The 19,704-nt window shown below is 46.9% G+C and overlaps 1 protein-coding gene across 1 annotated transcript in view; it reads right to left on the reverse strand.

The window, feature by feature from the left end:
- The window catches only part of EMILIN1 (elastin microfibril interfacer 1), a 139,399-nt gene extending 123,237 nt beyond the window's left edge, over window positions 1-16,162 (reverse strand). The window contains exon 1 of the mRNA XM_077292009.1: window positions 16,021-16,162. Coding sequence (XP_077148124.1) covers window positions 16,021-16,055 — 35 coding nt within the window. The 5' untranslated portion in view covers window positions 16,056-16,162. The remainder of the gene's footprint in view (window positions 1-16,020) is intronic.
- Between the last annotated feature and the right edge of the window lie 3,542 nt (window positions 16,163-19,704).

Consider the following 19,704-nt stretch of genomic DNA (forward strand, 5'->3'; position numbering starts at 1 on the left):
TCTGATGTTCATGCGGCCGATTTAGTTCGTGCCTTTCATGCCGCTCATCCTGATCGCCCTGGTGGTCGTGGTGAGGGTTCGGTGACCCCTCACTAAGGGGGGGGTACTGTTGTGAATTTGCTTTTTGCTCCCTCTAGTGGTTACTAGTTTTTTGACTCTGGTTTTTCTGTCATTCCTTTTATCCGCACCTGGGTCGTTAGTTAGGGGTGTTGCTATATAAGCTCCCTGGACCTTCAGTTCAATGCCTGGCAACGTAGTTATCAGAGCTAGTCTGCTGTGCTCTTGTCTACTGATCCTGGTTCCAGTTATATCAGCTAAGTCTGCCTTTTGCTTTTTGCTATTTGTTTTGGTTTTGTATTTTTGTCCAGCTTGTTCCAAATCTATATCCTGACCTTTGCTGGAAGCTCTAGGGGGCTGGTGTTCTCCCCCCGGACCGTTAGACGGTTCAGGGGTTCTTGAATTTCCAGTGTGGATTTTGATAGGGTTTTTGTTGACCATATAAGTTACCTTTCTTTATTCTGCTATCAGTAAGCGGGCCTCTCTGTGCTAAACCTGGTTCATTTCTGTGTTTGTCATTTCCTCTTACCTCACCGTCATTATTTGTGGGGGGCTTCTATCCAGCTTTGGGGTCCCCTTCTCTGGAGGCAAGAAAGGTCTTTGTTTTCCTCTACTAGGGGTAGCTAGATTCTCCGGCTGGCGCGTGTCATCTAGAATCAACGTAGGAATGATCCCCGGCTACTTCTAGTGTTGGCGTTAGGAGTAGATATATGGTCAACCCAGTTACCACTGCCCTATGAGCTGGATTTTTGTATTCTGCAGACTTCCACGTTCCTCTGAGACCCTCGCCATTGGGGTCATAACATCCTAGTGCCCGTTCTTAGTGCCTGACAGTCCTGTGGCAATCCTTTCCCCAGCAAGGGGTCCTTTCTGTCCCAGATGGGGACACACATCCTGCCTCTGGCAGACCTGCCCGAGCTCTGCTCAGAAGCAGGAACTTCCTGCTCTTTACACACTGGCCCCTTTTATTAACTCTTTCTATCCTTACCCTAACAATACAGAGGGAATATACACTCACCGGCCACTTTATTAGGTACACCATGCTAGTAACGGGTTGGACCCCCTTTTGCCTTCAGAACTGCCTCAATTCTTCGTGGCATAGATTCAACAAGGTGCTGGAAGCATTCCTCAGAGATTTTGGTCCATATTGACATGATGGCATCACACAGTTGCCGCAGATTTGTCGGCTGCACATCCCAAAGATGCTCCATACAAGGCAGGATGGATCCATGCTTTCATGTTGTTTACGCCAAATTCTGACCCTACCATCCGAATGTCGCAGCAGAAATCGAGACTCATCAGACCAAGCAACGTTTTTCCAATCTTCTACTGTCCAATTTCGATGAGCTTGTACAAATTGTAGCCTCAGTTTCCTGTTCTTAGCTGAAAGGAGTGGTACCCGGTGTGGTCTTCTGCTGCTGTAGCCCATCTGCCTCAAAGTTCGACGCACTGTGCGTTCAGAGATGCTCTTAGGCCTACCTTGGTTGTAACGGGTGGCGATTTGAGTCACTGTTGCCTTTCTATCAGCTCGAACCAGTCTGCCCATTCTCCTCTGACATCTGGCATCAACAAGGCATTTCCGCCCACAGAACTGCCGCTCACTGAATTTTGTTTCTTTTTCGGACCATTCTCTGTAAACCCTAGAGATGGTTGTGCGTGAAAATCCCAGTAGATCAGCAGTTTCTGAAATACTCAGACCAGCCCTTCTGGAACCAACAACCATGCCACGTTCAAAGGCACTCAAATCACCTTTCTTCCCCATACTGATGCTCGGTTTGAACTGCAGGAGATTGTCTTGACCATGTCTACATGCCTAAATGCACTGAGTTGCCGCCATGTGATTGGCTGATTAGAAATTAAGTGTTAACAAGAAGTTGGACAGGTGTACCTAATAAAGTGGCCAGTGAGTGTACAATACAGGTTATGTAACAAGGTGGCACGGGGTGGTTGTCATAGTCGAGTCCACTAAGACCCCGTGTTCTTTCAAATGAAATGACAGTTCAAGTCCCTGCCCCGGGTCACAGTCAGTTACCTCAGTCCTGCAGCTTTTCTCCACAATGAGATGACATCCTACAGAAGAACCACGCTTCACACTATATAGGGCCCAACAGTGGCAACTTGTATTTTAATAATAAATGTGTAAAAATGAACAAGAAATGAATGATTCCTATTCTGTCCCTAGACACAGCAACGGCTGCAGCAGCAAAGTCCATGACTCTCAGCAAGCTCTCCGGAGCCAAAGTCTCTGGTGGGGCACCCACAAAGTCCTTGAGCACTGTTCCACTGCCTGGCAGTCCTTGGTAGCTTGAAGTCCCCAGCCGTGGATTCCTTCTGTCCCAGATGGGGATCCACATATACCCCAAACGGGGGTCCTCACTGTTCCAGACAGGAAGGCACTTATGCCTCAGATGGAGGACTCTTCTTTCCCAAGCGGTGACACACACCCTGCCTCAGGCAGTCCCGCCTGCGCTCTGACCAGGAAGCAGAAGCTTCCCGCTCCCTTGAGGCTGCAAGTCCAGCCCCCTAAAGTAACCCCTTCTGTCCCTGCCTCTAGCATGTGCATAGCAAACACAGCACAACAATCATACATAGCAGACACAGCACATTTGACAGAGTATAACATTAAGGCATAAGTGGTACATAGCATTACACATTATTGAACAACAGCGAAACATTAACATGTTAACATCCAGGTACACCATCCGGTTACCGCATAAAGTGCACGGAACCAGCATGAAGGAGCGAGGGAGCACCAAGGGTATCTGCCACCTCCTTACACCTACACATTAGGAGAACATGTTATGACAATACAAACACAGCACATGAATTCAATACTGACCGATGGCATAAAACATTACAGGCAAACCACCCGGGTACCACACGAGGTAAAGGAGAGAGGGGAGGCAAATGAGGGTCCTCAACACCTTCTTACAATAGGACCACCAGGGTCTTTTCCCCTGTAATCTTGATTGTATCAAGCCATTGGGTTGCTGTCCTTCTTCGCAATGTTCCTTCTATTCTTCCAACCATGATGTCATTCTCCAGTGATTGCTCTCTTCATATGATGTGTCCAGTAAGTAGGCAAGTCTTAGCTTGGTGATTTATTCCAAAATTGATTTGCTTGCATTGGTTTCTCTGCATCTTGAGTGATCATTGATCCGAGTAGGTTGAAGTCCTTTACAACTTCCAGTTTATATAATTAGCACGTAATTAGTTATGCAGATTCTCGTCTTGTCTCTGCATTGTTACTGTTTTGCTCCTGGTGGTGGAATAATAATAATTATTATTATTATTTATTTATATAGCGCCATTAATTCCATGGTGCTGTACATGAGAAGGGTTTACACACAGGGTTATAGATATCGTTAACAGTAAACAAATTTACAGCGACAGACTGGTACAGAGGGGAGAGGACCCTGTCCTTGCGGACTTACATTCTTCGGAATAATGGGGAAGAGACATGAGGTCAGTGTGCTGCAGCACTGGTGGTGGTGAGGCGGCAGCTCGGGTGCTTGGTGAGGCAGCAGCTCGGGTGGTTGGTGGGGCGGCAGCTCTGGCGGTGGCGATGCAGCAGCTTGGGTGGTTGGTGGCGATGCGGCAGCTCAGGTGGTTGGTGGCGTGGCGGCAGCTCAGGTGGTTGGTGATGTGGCGGCAGCTCGGGTGGTTGGTGATGTGGCGGCAGCTCGGGTAATTGGTGGCGTGGTGGCAGCTCGGGTGGTTGGTGATGTGGCGGCAGCTCGGGTGGTTGGTGAGGCGGCAGCTCGGGTGGTTGGTGACGTGGCGGTAGCTCGGGTGGTTGGTGAGGCGGCAGCTCGGGTGGTTGGTGATGGGGCAGCAGCTCGGGTAATTGGTGGCGTGGCGGCAGCTCGGGTGGTTGGTGATGTGGCGGCAGCTCGGGTGGTTGGTGACGTGGGGGCAGCTCGTGTGGTTGGTGACGTGGTGGCAGCTCGTGTGGTTTGTGAGGCGGCAGAATGGTTATTGCAGGCTGTAGGCTTTCCTGAAGAGATGGGTTTTCAGGTTCCGTCTGAAGGATCCGAGGGTGGTGAATAATCTTTCTCTTCCTGTATACTACAAATTACAACCTGTTCTCACTTTTCCTAATAGCTCAGTGTGTTATTAATTTGATTCCCCAGAGAAATTCACTGGTTCGAATCGAGGAGCAGCCATGAATAAGATTTCCAATGAAAAGAGAAACATCATTCAGCTCATCGATAGCGGTCTCTCAGCCAAGAAAATTGCCAAACTGCATCTTGTGAGTGCCATGACAGCTGGAAGAATACGAAATTAAGTCCATCCATTCAAAAACCAAGAGGTGAACATCCAGGCAAAATATCGGAGTCAGCACGTTGGCTCATCCCAAGGTCTATCAGTTCTGGCACAACAAACGCGGTGGTGGAGGTGGCTCGTATTCTTCGTAATAGTGAGATCACAGACGTCCATGCAAGCACCGTGCGACGCACATTACACAAGTCTGGAATTGTGTATCGAAATAAGTGAAGAAGCCTTGACTTCAATATTGTCATAAGAAGCATCAGCTGGAGTTTGCAAAAAGGAACGAAAAGTGGACAATGCAATGAGACAAAATTCAATAGACCAGGCTCTGATATGGAAGAAACAAGGAAAAAGGGGCTGATGGATCAAGAAATTGAAAGAACTGTCAAGTTCGGTGGAGGAAGCCTAATGATATGGACATGTTTCACAGGCAAAGGCGTTGGATACTTGACCAGGATGGATGGTGGTCTCAATGCTGAGCTATCTGTGAGTGTCCTACAAGATGAGTTACTTCATACACTTGAGTACTATGGGTATGAAAAGGACGACACAGTGTTCCAACAGGAAAACGACCCGAAGCATACAGCGAGATTGGCGAAGAAATGGTTCAATAACAATGAATTAGAGGTGCTGGATTGTCCCCTACAGTTCCCAGATCTCAACCCAATCCAACGCTTGTGGGGAGAGGTGAAGAAACAGCTGAATACCTACCCAAGTGAGGCGACCAGTGTGCACCAATATGGTGAATGTGTAGAAAAGACCTGAGATTAGATTTTGGTCGAGACATGTTTGAATCTGATCGAGAGCCTGACCAGAAGGATTCAGACTGCTCATAGCCAAAGCTGGATTTACAAAATAATAACAAAATAATAACAATTAAAATTTTAATTTTTAAGCAGCAAATCAGTAACAGAATTCAGTGACATGACAAGAATCTGCATAACTAATATGCTAAATATTTGCAAGTCAAATTTATGTAGGTCGTATCGCTGGTCGTGATCGTTGGTAAATCGTTTTGTGTAACGGTACCCTAACACCATCTACATTCGCCACCAAAGAAAGTCAGTGAGAGGTGATTATATAAAGCCCATCCCAAAATGTGATAGGACAGAACCAAAAGAGAAAAGGGAAAACACCTGAAGTGAAGCAAACTAAGAAAATGAGAGTAAGAACAAGAAAACCATAATCATTTGGACAGAGACAAATTGGAGTGTGGCTCAACAGAAAGGGAAACAGATCACACAACAAAAGGTCACCGGATTGAGTTCCAAAACCGAGCCATGACAATCAACATATTAATCATGCACCAAAGCTACCATCAACACCTGAATGACACACGAGAACCATCATAAGTAGATTAATACATCACCAGAACTACAAACAGTACATAAATACATCCTAAGAACCACCAATACCACATGACTATATCACCAGAAGCAATATCACTACATTAATGCAGAAACAGAACTACCATCAGTACATTAATGCATCATCATAACCACAGTCATAACATTAATACAGCACTGTAACCATCAGTGCTTTAAGACAGCACCAGAACCACCATCAGTACAGGAATACATATATATTATTATTATTATTATAGACATAGCTGAACTGGAGCGGGTGCAGAGAAGAGCGACCAAGGTTATTAGAGGACGGGGGGTCTGCAATAACAAGATAGGTTATTACACTTGGGGCTATTTAGTTTGGAAAAACGAAGACTAAGGGGTGATCTTATGTTAATGTATAAATACATGAGGGGACAGTACAAAGACCTTTCTGATGATCTTTTTAATCATAGACCGGTGACAGGGACAAGGGGGCATCCTCTACGCCTGGAGGAAAGAAGGTTTAAGCATAATAACAGATGCGGATTCTTTACTGTAAGAGCAGTGAGACTATGGAACTCTCTGCCGTATGATGTTGTAATGAGGGATTCATTACTTAAATGTAAGAGGGGACTGGATGCCTTTCTGGAAAAGTATAATGTTACAGGGTATATATATTAGATTCCTTGATAGGGCGTTGATCCAGGGAACTAGTCTGATTGCCGTATGTGGAGTCGGGAAGGAATTTTTTTCCCCATGATGGAGCTTACTCTTACCACATGGGTTTTTTTTGCCTTCCTCTGGATGAACATGTTAGGGCATGCTAGGCTATGGGTTGAACTAGATGGACTTAAAGTCTTCCTTCAACCTTAATAACTATGTAACTATGTAACTATGTAACATAACTAGAACCACTGTCAGTACAAGACTACATAACTAGACACAATATAAGTATAACAATACATCACCAGAATTACCATTAGTATGGGAATACATCACTAAAAGTATGTGAATACATAACCAGAACCATCATCAAAGCTGGAAAAACATTGAGTGCAGAAATACAAAACCAGAACAACTCTCAGTACATGAATACAGAGTCAGAAACTTAATACATCACCAAGCTTAGTACAGTGATCAATTATAATTAGGCATGAGTGGACCAGTGGATGTTCCGGTTCTATGAACACACAGTAAAAAGTTTGGTTCCAGTCCAAAAATTGGCGCCATAGGTGGAAGAGGCAGGGGAGGAAGTATACAACGCTGTTTTTGTGTTTTTTTTGTTAGTGAACTGACTTAAAAGAACATAGAATTAAAAAAAATAGAACCAGGAGGTGGAGGCTGAGGCGTAAGTGTAAGAGGCTTAGAAGGAGGAGGTAGCCAACACTGTTTTTGTGTTTTTTGTTGTTTTTTTTTGGGGGGGGGGGGTTACTCAGGAAACAGGCCATATACTAACCTGCTGGCCACTGTCTCTCTGTATAGACCATGTAATAATATTTTGGGTTGAGAACAATGAGGAGAGCATCAAATAGGGACATGTCCATGTTGCTACTGATGGATTTGTAGCTGCTGCAGTTAGAGAGAGAACGTAGTCACTCTGTGCCTGATACGCACCCAAATGAAACACCTTCCTCTGGTGCACTCAGGTGTTAGGACAGAACGTTCTGTGTAATTTGTAGGCCCGAGTACCGCTGTGTGATTGGTGAGGACTGGGTGGAAAGTCATATGGAGGATTATTATTAGAGCACCATTGATTCCTGGTGCTGTACATGAGGAGGTCCATGGTGCTGTACATGAGGAGGTCCATGATGCTGTGCATGAGGAGGTCCATGGTGCTGTACATAAGGAGGTTCATGGTGCTGTACATGAGGAGGTCCATGGTGCTGTACATGAGGAGGTCCATGATGCTGTGCATGAGGAGGTCCATGGTGCTGTACATAAGGAGGTCCATGGTGCTGTACATGAGGTGGTCCATGGTGCTGTACATGAGGTGGTCCATGGTGCTGTTCATGAGGAGGTCCATGATGCTGTTCATGAGGAGGTCCATGATGCTGTACATGAGGAGGTCCATGGTGCTGTACATGAGGAGGTACATGGTTTTGTACATGAGGAGGTCCATGGTGCTGTACATGAGGAGGTCCATGGTGCTGTACATGAGGAGGTACATGGTTTTGTACACGAGGAGGTCCATGGTGCTGTACATGAGGAGGTACATGATGCTGTACATGAGGAGGTGCATGGTGCTGTACATGAGGAGGTACATGATGCTATACATGAGGAGGTACATGATGCTGTACATGAGGTGGTCCATGGTGCTGTACATGAGGAGGTACATGATGCTGTACATGAGGAGGTGCATGGTGCTGTACATGAGGAGGTACATGATGCTGTACATGAGGAGGTCCATGGTGCTGTACATGAGGAGGTCCATGGTGCTGTACATGAGGAGGTCCATGGTGCTGTACATGAGGAGGTCCATGGTGCTGTACATGAGGAGGTACATGGTTTTGTACATGAGGAGGTCCATGGTGCTGTACATGAGGAGGTCCATGGTGCTGTACATGAGGAGGTACATGGTTTTGTACATGAGGAGGTCCATGGTGCTGTACATGAGGAGGTACATGATGCTGTACATGAGGAGGTACATGGTGCTGTACATGAGGAGGTCCATGGTGCTGTACATGAGGAGGTACATGGTTTTGTACATGAGGAGGTGCATGGTGCTGTACATGAGGAGGTACATGATGCTATACATGAGGAGGTACATGATGCTGTACATGAGGAGGTCCATGGTGCTGTACATGAGGAGGTGCATGGTGCTGTACATGAGGAGGTCCATGGTGCTGTACATGAGGAGGTACATGATGCTATACATGAGGAGGTCCATGGTGCTGTACATGAGGAGGTACATGATGCTGTACATGAGGTGGTCCATGGTGCTGTACATGAGGAGGTCCATGGTGCTGTACATGAGGAGGTCCATGGTGCTGTACATGAGGAGGTACATGATGCTGTACATGAGGAGGTGCATGGTGCTGTACATGAGGAGGTCCATGGTGCTATACATGAGGAGGTACATGATGCTGTACATGAGGTGGTCCATGGTGCTGTACATGAGGAGGTCCATGGTGCTGTACATGAGGAGGTACATGGTTTTGTACATGAGGAGGTCCATGATGCTGTACATGAGGAGGTACATGATGCTGTACATGAGGTGGTCCATGGTGCTGTTCATGAGGAGGTCCATGGTGCTATACATGAGGAGGTACATGATGCTGTACATGAGGAGGTCCATGGTGCTGTACATGAGGAGGTCCATGGTGCTGTACATGAGGAGGTACATGGTTTTATACATGAGGAGGTACATGATGCTGTACATGAAGAGGTCCATGGTTTTGTACATGAGGAGGTACATGATGCTGTACATGAGGAGGTCCATGGTTTTGTACATGAGGAGGTCCATGGTGCTGTACATGAGGAGGTCCATGGTGCTGTACATGAGGAGGTACATGATGCTGTACATGAGGAGGTCCATAGTGCTGTATATGAGGAGGTTACATACAGTGGGGAAAAAAAATACTTCGTCAGCCACCAATTGTCCAAGTTCTCCCACTTAGAGAGATGAGAGAGGTCTGTAATTGACATCATAGGTAGACCGCAACTACAAGTCAAAATGAGAAAACAAATCCAGAAAATCACCTAGTCTGATTTGGCAAGATTTATTTTGCAAATTATGGTGGAAAATACAGTAAGTATTTGGTCATCTAAAAAATGCAAGATTTCTGTCTCTCACAGACCTGTAACTTCTTCTTTAAGGGCTCCTTCTCACTTGTGAGCAACTCGGATGAGTCTCGCATGTTTAAAACCCGGCTTTGCACCTGGCACTCAGATCGGAGCATGCGGCCGCATAGCAATACATGCAGCCACACACTCTGCTCGTCTGTACCAGGTGCAGTGCCGGGGTATTGCCATGCGAGACTCATCCGAGTCTTTGTGATGCCACCTGTGGAGTTCGGTCAGTAGTTGGACCGACGCTGCATTAAAGGGGTCCCCTGGGGGATGTTGTGGCAGCACAGATGTTACACTTCCAACTGGTGAAGCGGAGTCCCAGGGGTCCTATGGTGTGTGGCGTGGCTACAAGGGTATTATCAGGATGTCCATGGCACCCTTTTACATGAAGGGCGTAGTATCCCCTTTCCCCGTGGTGCCGTGTATAAGTGACTTTGTCATCAGGGTACAAATCACGGTCAGGGTGTCCTCTTAACAGGTGTGACTCCACATCTCTGTGGTTTACAAACAGTTCTCTTTGGCCAATTTGCTTTCTTATAAATCCCCAACCTCTGTCCGTTATAGGAAACTACAGTTCCAGTTCTAATGGGCCCTCTACTGGCAGGTTTAATGGTGTGGGATTGAGCTTTGTCTAACAAGTTCTGTTGCTCCATAGCCTCCCATTTAGCTCTACGTTGTTGTCCTTCTGTTGCCAGTTTTAGAATCTGCTGTTTGCAGTAGTCCTCTGTTTCGGTAACTGTCACGCTATTAGCTGCAGATTGGGCTTCTATAGGAAACCCCATAAGATCTGTCTGAGGGTGTTTCCAGTGTACTGTCTTTTTGGGCTTACATGCCTTTAGGGGCGATGCTACTGGGGTCATTGGCCCAGTCAATGTGTCACATGCATCAGTTATGCGGCCCCAGGTTATGGCTGTAGTTATTTGTCTAAGCGCTAAAGTTGGTGGGGGTGCTAGTGGTCCCACTAAGGTGTCTTCAGCTACCGGGGCAGTGAACATAACTGTCTCACTGATGCCAGTGTCTTGTTTTGTCTCCTCTGCTGGGGTCTGGATGCCTGGTGCTGCGGTGTCGTCATCTCCGTGTTTGGCGTCTCGCTTATCGGCTGGGCCTCACTTTCTGGCTCCGTCAGGGCGGCAGTTGCGAGGTCCACGTTTTCCGTCGGTGATGTTGCCTCATGTTCCGGCAGGGTGTTACTTTCTGGCTCTGTCGGTGCTGTAGGAGCTGGCTCCGGATCTTCTGTCGGCGGCGTCTCCTTCTCCAGCAGCACGTTGCTCTCCGGCTCCACCGAGGTTGACGGTGCAGGTTCTGCCGGGGCTGGGGACGCGGCTGGTAAGTGTTGGAGTGGCGGCTGGGCGGTCTTCATTCTCCGGACCAGGGAATCTTTCCATGCAGCCACCGCAGTCATCTGGGTCTTCATCAGTTGCTAGGTCAGCTCCTCCATCTCTGCAGCAAGGAGCTCCGGGTCCAGGATAGATTGCAGGTCTGAGGTTTCTTGCCGCTGCAGACCAGGGACATCTTTCATGGTATCTTCTTGTTCTGGCAGTGCTTCTTCGCTGTCCACCAGGGTCTTGACCAGGTTACATGCATCCATCCTGCTGCCGTGCTGTTCCACCTGTTTCCTCTTTCTGTGCCTCACGCACTTTCCCGCCAGCTCCCTCTGGGGGCAGACACGTCCTGGTGACGGACATCTTTGCTTAGCATTACAGTCCCTGTGGGGGGTGGATCCAGCTTTCGCGCCGGTGCTTCAACTCCATCCATTGCAACACATCTTTTCCTGTTCTCTCTCTGCCTCATGGTACAGCAGTGGCGGCCATATTTCAATCTCACACAATATAACACAGTCCATTGTAATCCATGATGCACAGTACCTGGCGACGCCAGGGCACGAAATCCTGTTCGTGACTCCAAAGTTGACACGCCCACAGGGCAGTGGGGTACTCGGTACCGGGTCCGGTCGCAAGGGGGAAGTCACAGTGGCTGCGACTCGGTCCTTGGCCCTGGGCCTTAACGTTAAAGGGAAAAATGTTCAAAGTTTGTCGTGATGCCACCTGTGGAGTTCGGTCAGTAGTTGTACTGATGCTGCATTAAAGGGGTCCCCTGGGGGATGTTGTGGCAGCACAGATGTTACACTTCCCACAGGTGAAGCGGGGTCCCAGGGGTCCTGTGGTGTGTGGCGTGGATGGTATAGCCGGTAAATAAGTGGAGGAGACAAGTTGTAAGTCTTTACCTGGTTTACTGCAGGTTTGCTGGCCACAGTCCAGGATACCAGGCACGGGTGATGGTGGTCCGGCCGGCTCAGAGGCAATGGAGAGTTCCCTTGTCCCAGTAGAAGTCCGTGAGCCTTTCCTCCTTGCTGTTTTGTGAGGTCCCTGCTGATGCTCACTACATTCAACCCTTCAGGTTATCTTCCATCCTGAAGCTGCAGCTCACACTTCTGCAGCACGGCCCACTGTCTGTTCTCACTGCTTTTCTTCCACTTTCTGCCAGGAGCTGCAGACTTCCACATCCGCTCAACTGCACCTCTCTCTTACCAGCTCTGCCTAGCTGAGGTTCCTTGGCCAGCTCCTTCCCTTCCGGCTACTCCACATACAACAACCCTTCCAGGTTATCTGTCCTTCCAGAGGCTGCAGCTCCCTCGTGGCTGCCAGGCCTCTCTGTCTGCACTGCGTCTCTCCTAGACATCTGCTCTGCTTGGTCTCCCAGGACAAACTCCCTAGCTCCTCCTCCAGGTCAGGATACATAAAGCCTAGGGAAGCTCCCCTGAATCTGGGTACTGAGCGCCCCTCCTGGCTTGGATTCCAAATGTGTTGCATGTGTGTGCCTTATCTGGAGAAGAGAACTCCATTGCCTCTGAGCATGACATCACCTTCTCCAAAGGAAAAGCAACATCACTGCAGCAACCGGTAACCTGGGGTGCTGCACAAGCCTTCTTCTGTTAGCAAGGGCATTGAAGATGAAACATGGATGGGTCTTTCAGCATGATAATGATCCCAAGCACACCGCCAGGGCAACGAAGGAGTGGCTTTGTAAGAAGCATATGAAAGTCCTGGAGTGGCCTAGCCAGTCTCCAGATCTCAACCCCAAAGAAAACCTTTGGAGGGAGTTGAAAATCCGTGTTTCCCAGAGACAGGCCCCAAACATCACTGTTCTAGATGAGATATGCATGGAGGAATGGGCTAACATACCACCAACAGGGTGTGCCAACCTTGTGAAGACTAACAGAAAACATTTGACCTCTGTCATTGCCAACAAAGGATATATAATAAAATATTGAGATGAACTTTTGTTAATGACCAAATACTTATTTTCCGCCATATTTTGCCCAATAAATCTTGCCAAATCAGACAAGGTGATTTTCTGGATTTGTTTTCTCATTGTGACTCTCATAGTTGTGGTCTACCTATGATGTCAATTACAGGCCGCTCTCATCTTTATAAGTGGGAGAACTTGCACAATTGGTGGCTGACTAAATACTTTTTTTCCCCACTGTAGAAATTTCAATGACCAGACTAATAGTGACAGACAGGTACAGAGGGGAGAGGACTCTGCAGTTGGGGCTAACATTTTACAGGATAATGGGAAAGGGGAAAGTAGGTTCAGGGGGCTGTAAACTGTTCAGAAGACATGGGTTTCCAAGTTCTACTTGAAAGTTCAGAATGTAGGGGATAATTGGATGTATTTGTCCAAGGAATTCTACAGGATGGGGGACACTCAGGAGAAGTCTTGCAGATGATTGGATTAGGAATGTACGACTGTGGGGGAGAGAAGTCGGTTTTGGGAAGACCAGAGATTACGTGGTGGCAGATATAGGGAGGTTAGTTCAGAGATACTGTATATGGGGGAGACAGATTATGGAGCGCTACGTAGGTCAGCGTTAGTAGCTTGAAGTGGATATGTTATGGAATTGGAAGTCAATGAAGAGATTTGCAGAGGGGAGAAGTGGAGGAGTAGCGAGGACAGAAGTGGATTAGTCGGGCAGAAGAGTTACGGAGACTTGTGATTATGCGATAGAGGATTATGAGTTCCTAGACCCCACTTGAAGTCAAGGCCATCTGAGTGATGTGGGCAGTTCGGATGACGACGTGGTGGTCACACATCCCCAGCTGCACAGCAAAGGAGGGAGCAGGGTGTAAAAACATCACATCTGGTCCCTAGCCAGTACTTCGGCTGTAACTGGCCACCGTACCAATAAATTGAGCACACCAAAGCCAGCTTAAAGAAGCTCCCTGACAATATTGAGGTGGCATCCACGCTGTGCCATTAGAGACTGAAGTGAGCCATAAATGTTCTTAACCTGTGCACCACCTACATGATGAGGCATCTGAATACAAAGCACGGGCTGCAGTGAAGTACACACCTAAATAACCAGGAAAGATCTACCGTAAGCCTCCTCCTGCTCCCTCTTCTGCTGCGATCTCAGACTCTTTCTCCCCTCCTGGCTCCCCACAAAGAAATGATGTGACAGCACCACCACAAGCAATGTCACCAAGGATCTCCACCCCATTCCACTGAAATGTTCACCTGTACATGCCCCAGACACTGGATTACATATTCTAAATGTGGCCTGACCAGTGATTTTTAAGAGCTAGTAATAATACATTGGGATCAAGGGAACCACAGTACGTGTTTCCCAGCTGCCACTACTTTTCCTGCACATGGGTGCAGAGTACAACTATTTTTTAGGCCCACAACTCGTACAGGCATAGCGGTAGAGTATAAGTATTTTTTAGACACACTACTCACACACACACAGCTGCAGAGTATACAGTGAGGCTTTTTGACACAATACACACACATAGGCTTTTTGGCACAGTACTCCCAGAGGCATCTTGGCACAATACTCCCAGAGGCTTTCTGGCACAATACTCCAAGAAGCTTATTAGCATAGTACATAGAGACTTTTTTGGCACAGTACACACATAGACTTTTTGGCACAGTACTACCAGAGGCTTTTTCGCACATTACTTCCAAAAGCTTTTTGGCACAGTACTAGCAGAGGTTTCTTGGCACAGTACTCTCAGAGGCTTTCTGGCACAATACTCCAAGAAGCTTATGAGCATAGTACATACAGAGACTTTTTAACACAGTACTCTCAGAGGCTTTTCGGCACAGTACGTGCAGAGGCTTTTTGGCACAGTACTACCAGAGATTTTTGGCACAGTACTTCCAGAGGCTTTCTGGCACAATACTCCAAGAAGCTTATTAGCATAGTACATACAGATACTTTTTGGCACAGTACACACATAGGCTTTTCGGCACAGTACTACCAGAGGCTTTTTGGCACATTACTTCCAGAAGCTTTTTGGCACAATACTAGCAGAGGTTTTTTGGCACAGTACTCTCATAGGCTTTCTGGCATAATACTCCAAGAAGCTTATTAGCATAGTATATACAGATACTTTTTGGCACAGTACACACATAGGCTTTTCGGCACAGTACTACCAGAGGCTTTTTGGCACATTACTTCCAGAAGCTTTTTGGCACAATACTAGCAGAGGTTTTTTGGCACAGTACTCTCATAGGCTTTCTGGCATAATACTCCAAGAAGCTTATTAGCATAGTATATACAGAGACTTTTTGGCACAGTACACACATAGGCTTTTTGGCACAGTACTACCAGCGGCTTTTTGGCACATTATAGAATCATAGAATGTTAGAGATGGAAGGGACCTCCTGGGTGATCTGGTCCAACCCCCTGCTTAAAGCAGGATTCACTAAATCATCCCAGACAGGTGTCTGTCCAGCCTCTGTCTGAAGACTTCCATTGAAGGAGAACTCACCACCTCTCATGGCCGCCTGTTCCACTCATTGATCACCCTAATTGTCAAAAAGTTTTTTCTAATATCTAATCTGTGTCTCCTCCCATTCAGTTTCATCCCATTGCTTCTGGTCTTTCCTTGTGCAAATGAGAATAATGATGATCCCTCTACACTGTGACAGCCCTTGAGATATTTGTAGACAGCTATTAAGTCTCCTCTCAGTCTTCTTTTTTGCAGCTAAACATTCCCAAATCCTGTAAACGTTCCTCATAGGACATGGTTTGCAGACCAAGTAATACAAAGGCGGCTGACAGCACTGCTGCATAAAGTGGTGCTCGTCCTAGTTCCACAGGACCCAAGTGGAGAAGTACATACCAAAGATTCGAAGTGAAGGACAGCATCCAATCCAGGTGAAGACAAAAAACACTTTATTGTGCCATAAGTGCGACGTTTCAACCTCACAGGGTCTTTATCAAGCATACATAACAATCCACATGACGGCCTTAAATAGGAAGTGGGTAATCACCACCTATTAGGTCCGCCCATATAATTTACATACACGATATCTGGTGATCATAATAACAATAAATAATATATAAACAGTGAAACATATACATATAAAACTTCATCATAATGTCCCTAGAAGTCCCGGTTATGGACAATACTGCACACGATCATAGTAGCAAGCACATGTAAAAGGTTGAAACATAAACAAACAACACTATCCGTCACATCTCAGCCTATCAAAACATTCTGGGGGGTCATTATACACACGAGCTACCTATGCCTGGGCTCGTACCACATCTACCAATCAGTACCTGTAGCGGTAATCCAATCCGGAACAACGATGCATGGCCACCAACTTGCAATGAAACCAATCGAGGCTCCATACCTGTTTCCAACGAACCGCCTCCCAAGCTGAACATCCATCGCATCGGAGGCAAGATCCCAAGCCTATTGCGCATGCCCGTCGGCTCCACAGCGACGCACTACATGTGAGACATGCAGCGCCGCTGCAAACAGCCGAAGGACACGCCCACCTACACCGCTACTCGCCCCATGTAAGAGAGCCAATCCAGGCTCCATCTCTACATCCATTGGAGACGCCCCTCATATTGATCACATGATCGGCCCTCTGTGACATCAGAGAGAGAATCACCAGCCCAGTGCGCATGCTCTCCAGCTCCCCAGCAGCGCACAAACGCATCATATAGCGCTATCACGGCAGCCGAAGGGCACGCCCACCGGCCAGCAGATCCTCCCCGCAAATAGGCTACCATAGCCCATATTTAACACCAATATACCTCTCACATTCAAAATATGCATATCATATGACAAAAGCTTATGGCATGGTATGTACAAGATATTATATATAAAAAGATCAAATAAATATATGAATAATGATCCCTCAATCCCACACATTAGGGTGAGCCCCTATATATAAAACCAATTCCAATTCTTGTACTGTCATATCCATGGCTATAGAGCCACTAACACTAGTGGGAGTGCTCTTCAATTAATAGGAAAAGGAAAAGAGAGGGCAAATCATACAATATGAATCAATCAATTGTATACCAATTCACAATTACCATAAGTCATAACAGGGGACAACAGTAGACATACCCAATCACCAATTAAAAACATATCCCTACGAATGTGCGCCGCACGAACCATCTAAAGATTGATCAAGATACATGGTTGATTGATCAAGATACAATAGATGGTTTGCAGACCAGTCACCATTCTGGTCCCTCTTCTCTGAACTTGCTCCAGTTTGTTGATGTCATTACTTCCAGAAGCTTTTTGGCACAGTACTGCCAGAGGTTTCTTGGCACAGTACTCTCAGAGGCTCTTTAACACAATATGTCCAGAGGATTTTTGGCACAGTACTCCCAGAGTTTTTTTGGCACAGTACTCCGAGAGGCTTTCTGGCAAAATACTCCAAGAAGCTTATTAGCATAGAACATATAGAGGCTTTTTGGCACAGTACAAACGTAGACACATAGACTTTTCAGCACAGTGCTATCAGAGGCTTTTTGGCACAGTACTACCAGAGTTTTTTTGGCACAGTACTCTCATAGGCTTTCTGGCATAATACTCCAAGAAGCTTATTAGCATAGTACATACAGAGGCTTTTTGGCACAGTACTCTCAGAGGCTTTTCGGCACAGTACGTCCAGAGGCTTTTTTGGCACATTACTTCCAGAAGCTTTTTGGCACAGTACTACCAGAGTTTTTTTGGCACAGTACTCTCATAGGCTTTCTGGCATAATACTCCAAGAAGCTTATTAGCATAGTACATACAGAGACTTTTTGGCACAGTACTCTCAGAGGCTTTTCGGCACAGTACGTCCAGAGGCTTTTTGGCACAGTAATACCAGAGTTTTTTGGTACAGTACTTCTAGAGGCTTTCTGGCACAATACTCAAAGAAGCTTATTAGTATAGTACATTCAGAGACTTTTCAGCACAGTACACACATAGGCCTTTCGGCACAGTACTACCAGAGGTTTTTTGGCACATTATAGAATCATAGAATGTTAGAGTTGGAAGGGACCTCCTGGGTCATCTGGTCCAACCCCCTGCTCAAAGCAGGATTCACTAAATCATCCCAGACAGGTGTCTGTCCAGCCTCTGTTTGAAGACTTCCATTGAAGGAGAACTCACCACCTCTTGTGGCAGCCTGTTCCACTCATTGATCACCCTAATTGTCAAAAAGTTTTTTCTAATATCTAATCTGTTTCCTCCCTTTAAGTTTCATCCCATTGCTTCTAGTCTTTCCTTGTGCAAATGAGAATAAAGATGATCCTTATACAATGTGACAGCCCTTGAGATATATGTAGACAGCTATTAAGTCTCCTCTCAGCCTTCTTTTTTGCAAGCTAAACATTCCCAAATCCTGTTAACGTTCCTCATAGGACATGGTTTGCAGACCAGTCACCGTTCTGGTCCCTCTTCTCTGAACTTGCTCCAGTTTGTTGATGTCATTACTTCCAGAAGCTTTTTGGCACAACACTGCCAGAGGTTTCTTAGCACAGTACTCTCAGAGGCTTTTTAACACAGTACGTCCAGAGGATTTTTGGTACAGTACTCCCAGAGGCTTTTTGGCAGAGTACACACGGAGAATTTTTGGCTCAGTACACACATAGGGTTGTTGGTACAGCACTTTCAAAGGCTTTTTGCCCTGTGTTCCCATAGGATTTTTGGCCAAGGACTCCCAGAGGCTTTTTGGTACAGTACTCCCAGAGGCTTTTTGGCACAGTACTCCCAGAAGCTTTTCTGCACAGTACTCCCAGGGGCTTTTTGGCACAGTACTCCCAGAGGCTTTTTGGCACAGTGAGACTATATTGCACTGTAGATCCTGACCCTACTTGCAACCTTTATTTTCTTTTACACATGTGGCTGTTTGTAAGTACCATATACACTCGAGTATAAGCCGAGATTTTCAGCCCAAAAAAATGGGCTAAAAGTGCCCCTCTCGGCTTATACTCGAGTCATGGAAGGCGGGGGGATCGGCGGGTGAAGGGGAGTGAATACTCACCTGCTCTGGCGCTCCTGACGCGGTCCCTGCATGTCCCACGGTGTTCGGCGCGGCAGCTTCTTCCCCTCTTCAGCGGTCACGTGGTACCACTCATTAAAGTAATGAATATGGAATCCACTCCCACAGGGGTGAAGCCACATATTCATTACTGTAATGAGCGGTACCATGTGACCGCTCACTACAGGAAGAAGCTGCCGCGCCGAACACCGTGGGACATGCAGGGACCGCGTCAGTATCGCCGGGAGCAGGTGAGTATTTCATATTTACCTTCCCTCGTTCCACTGATACCCCGTGTTCCCGTCCTCTTGCTGTGACTGTTCAGGTCAGAGGGCGCGATGACGTACTAGTGTGCGCGCCGCCCTCTGCCTGAACAGTGAGTGCGGAGAGACGGGACGCTGAGGAGCAGCAACGAGAGGTGAGTATGTGATTTTTTTTTTTAGTGCAGCAGCAGCAGCATAATGTGGCACAATGTTATATGGAGCGTCTATGGGGCCATAATGAACTGCATGGAGCATTATATGGGGCATCTATGGGGCCATAACTGCATGGAGCATTATATGGAGCATCTATGGAGGCATAACTGCATGGAGCATTATATGGGGCATTATATGGGGCATCTATGGGGCCATAACTGCATGGAGCATTATATGGGGCATCTATGGGGTCATAACTGCATGGAGCATTATATGGGGCATCTATGGGGGCATAACTGCATGGAGCATTATATGGGGCATCTATGGAGCCACAACTGCATGGAGCATTATATGGGGCATTATATGGGGCCATAATGAACTGCATGGAGCATTATATGGGGCATCTATGGGGCCATACCTGCATGGAGCATTATATGGGGCATCTATGGGGTCATAACTGCATGGAGCATTATATGGAGCATCTATGGGGCCATAATGAACTGCATGGAGCATTATATGGGGCATCTATGGGGCCATAACTGCATGGAGCA

The sequence above is a fragment of the Ranitomeya variabilis genome, chromosome 2, assembly GCF_051348905.1.
Source record: "Ranitomeya variabilis isolate aRanVar5 chromosome 2, aRanVar5.hap1, whole genome shotgun sequence".
NCBI lineage: Eukaryota > Metazoa > Chordata > Amphibia > Anura > Dendrobatidae > Ranitomeya > Ranitomeya variabilis.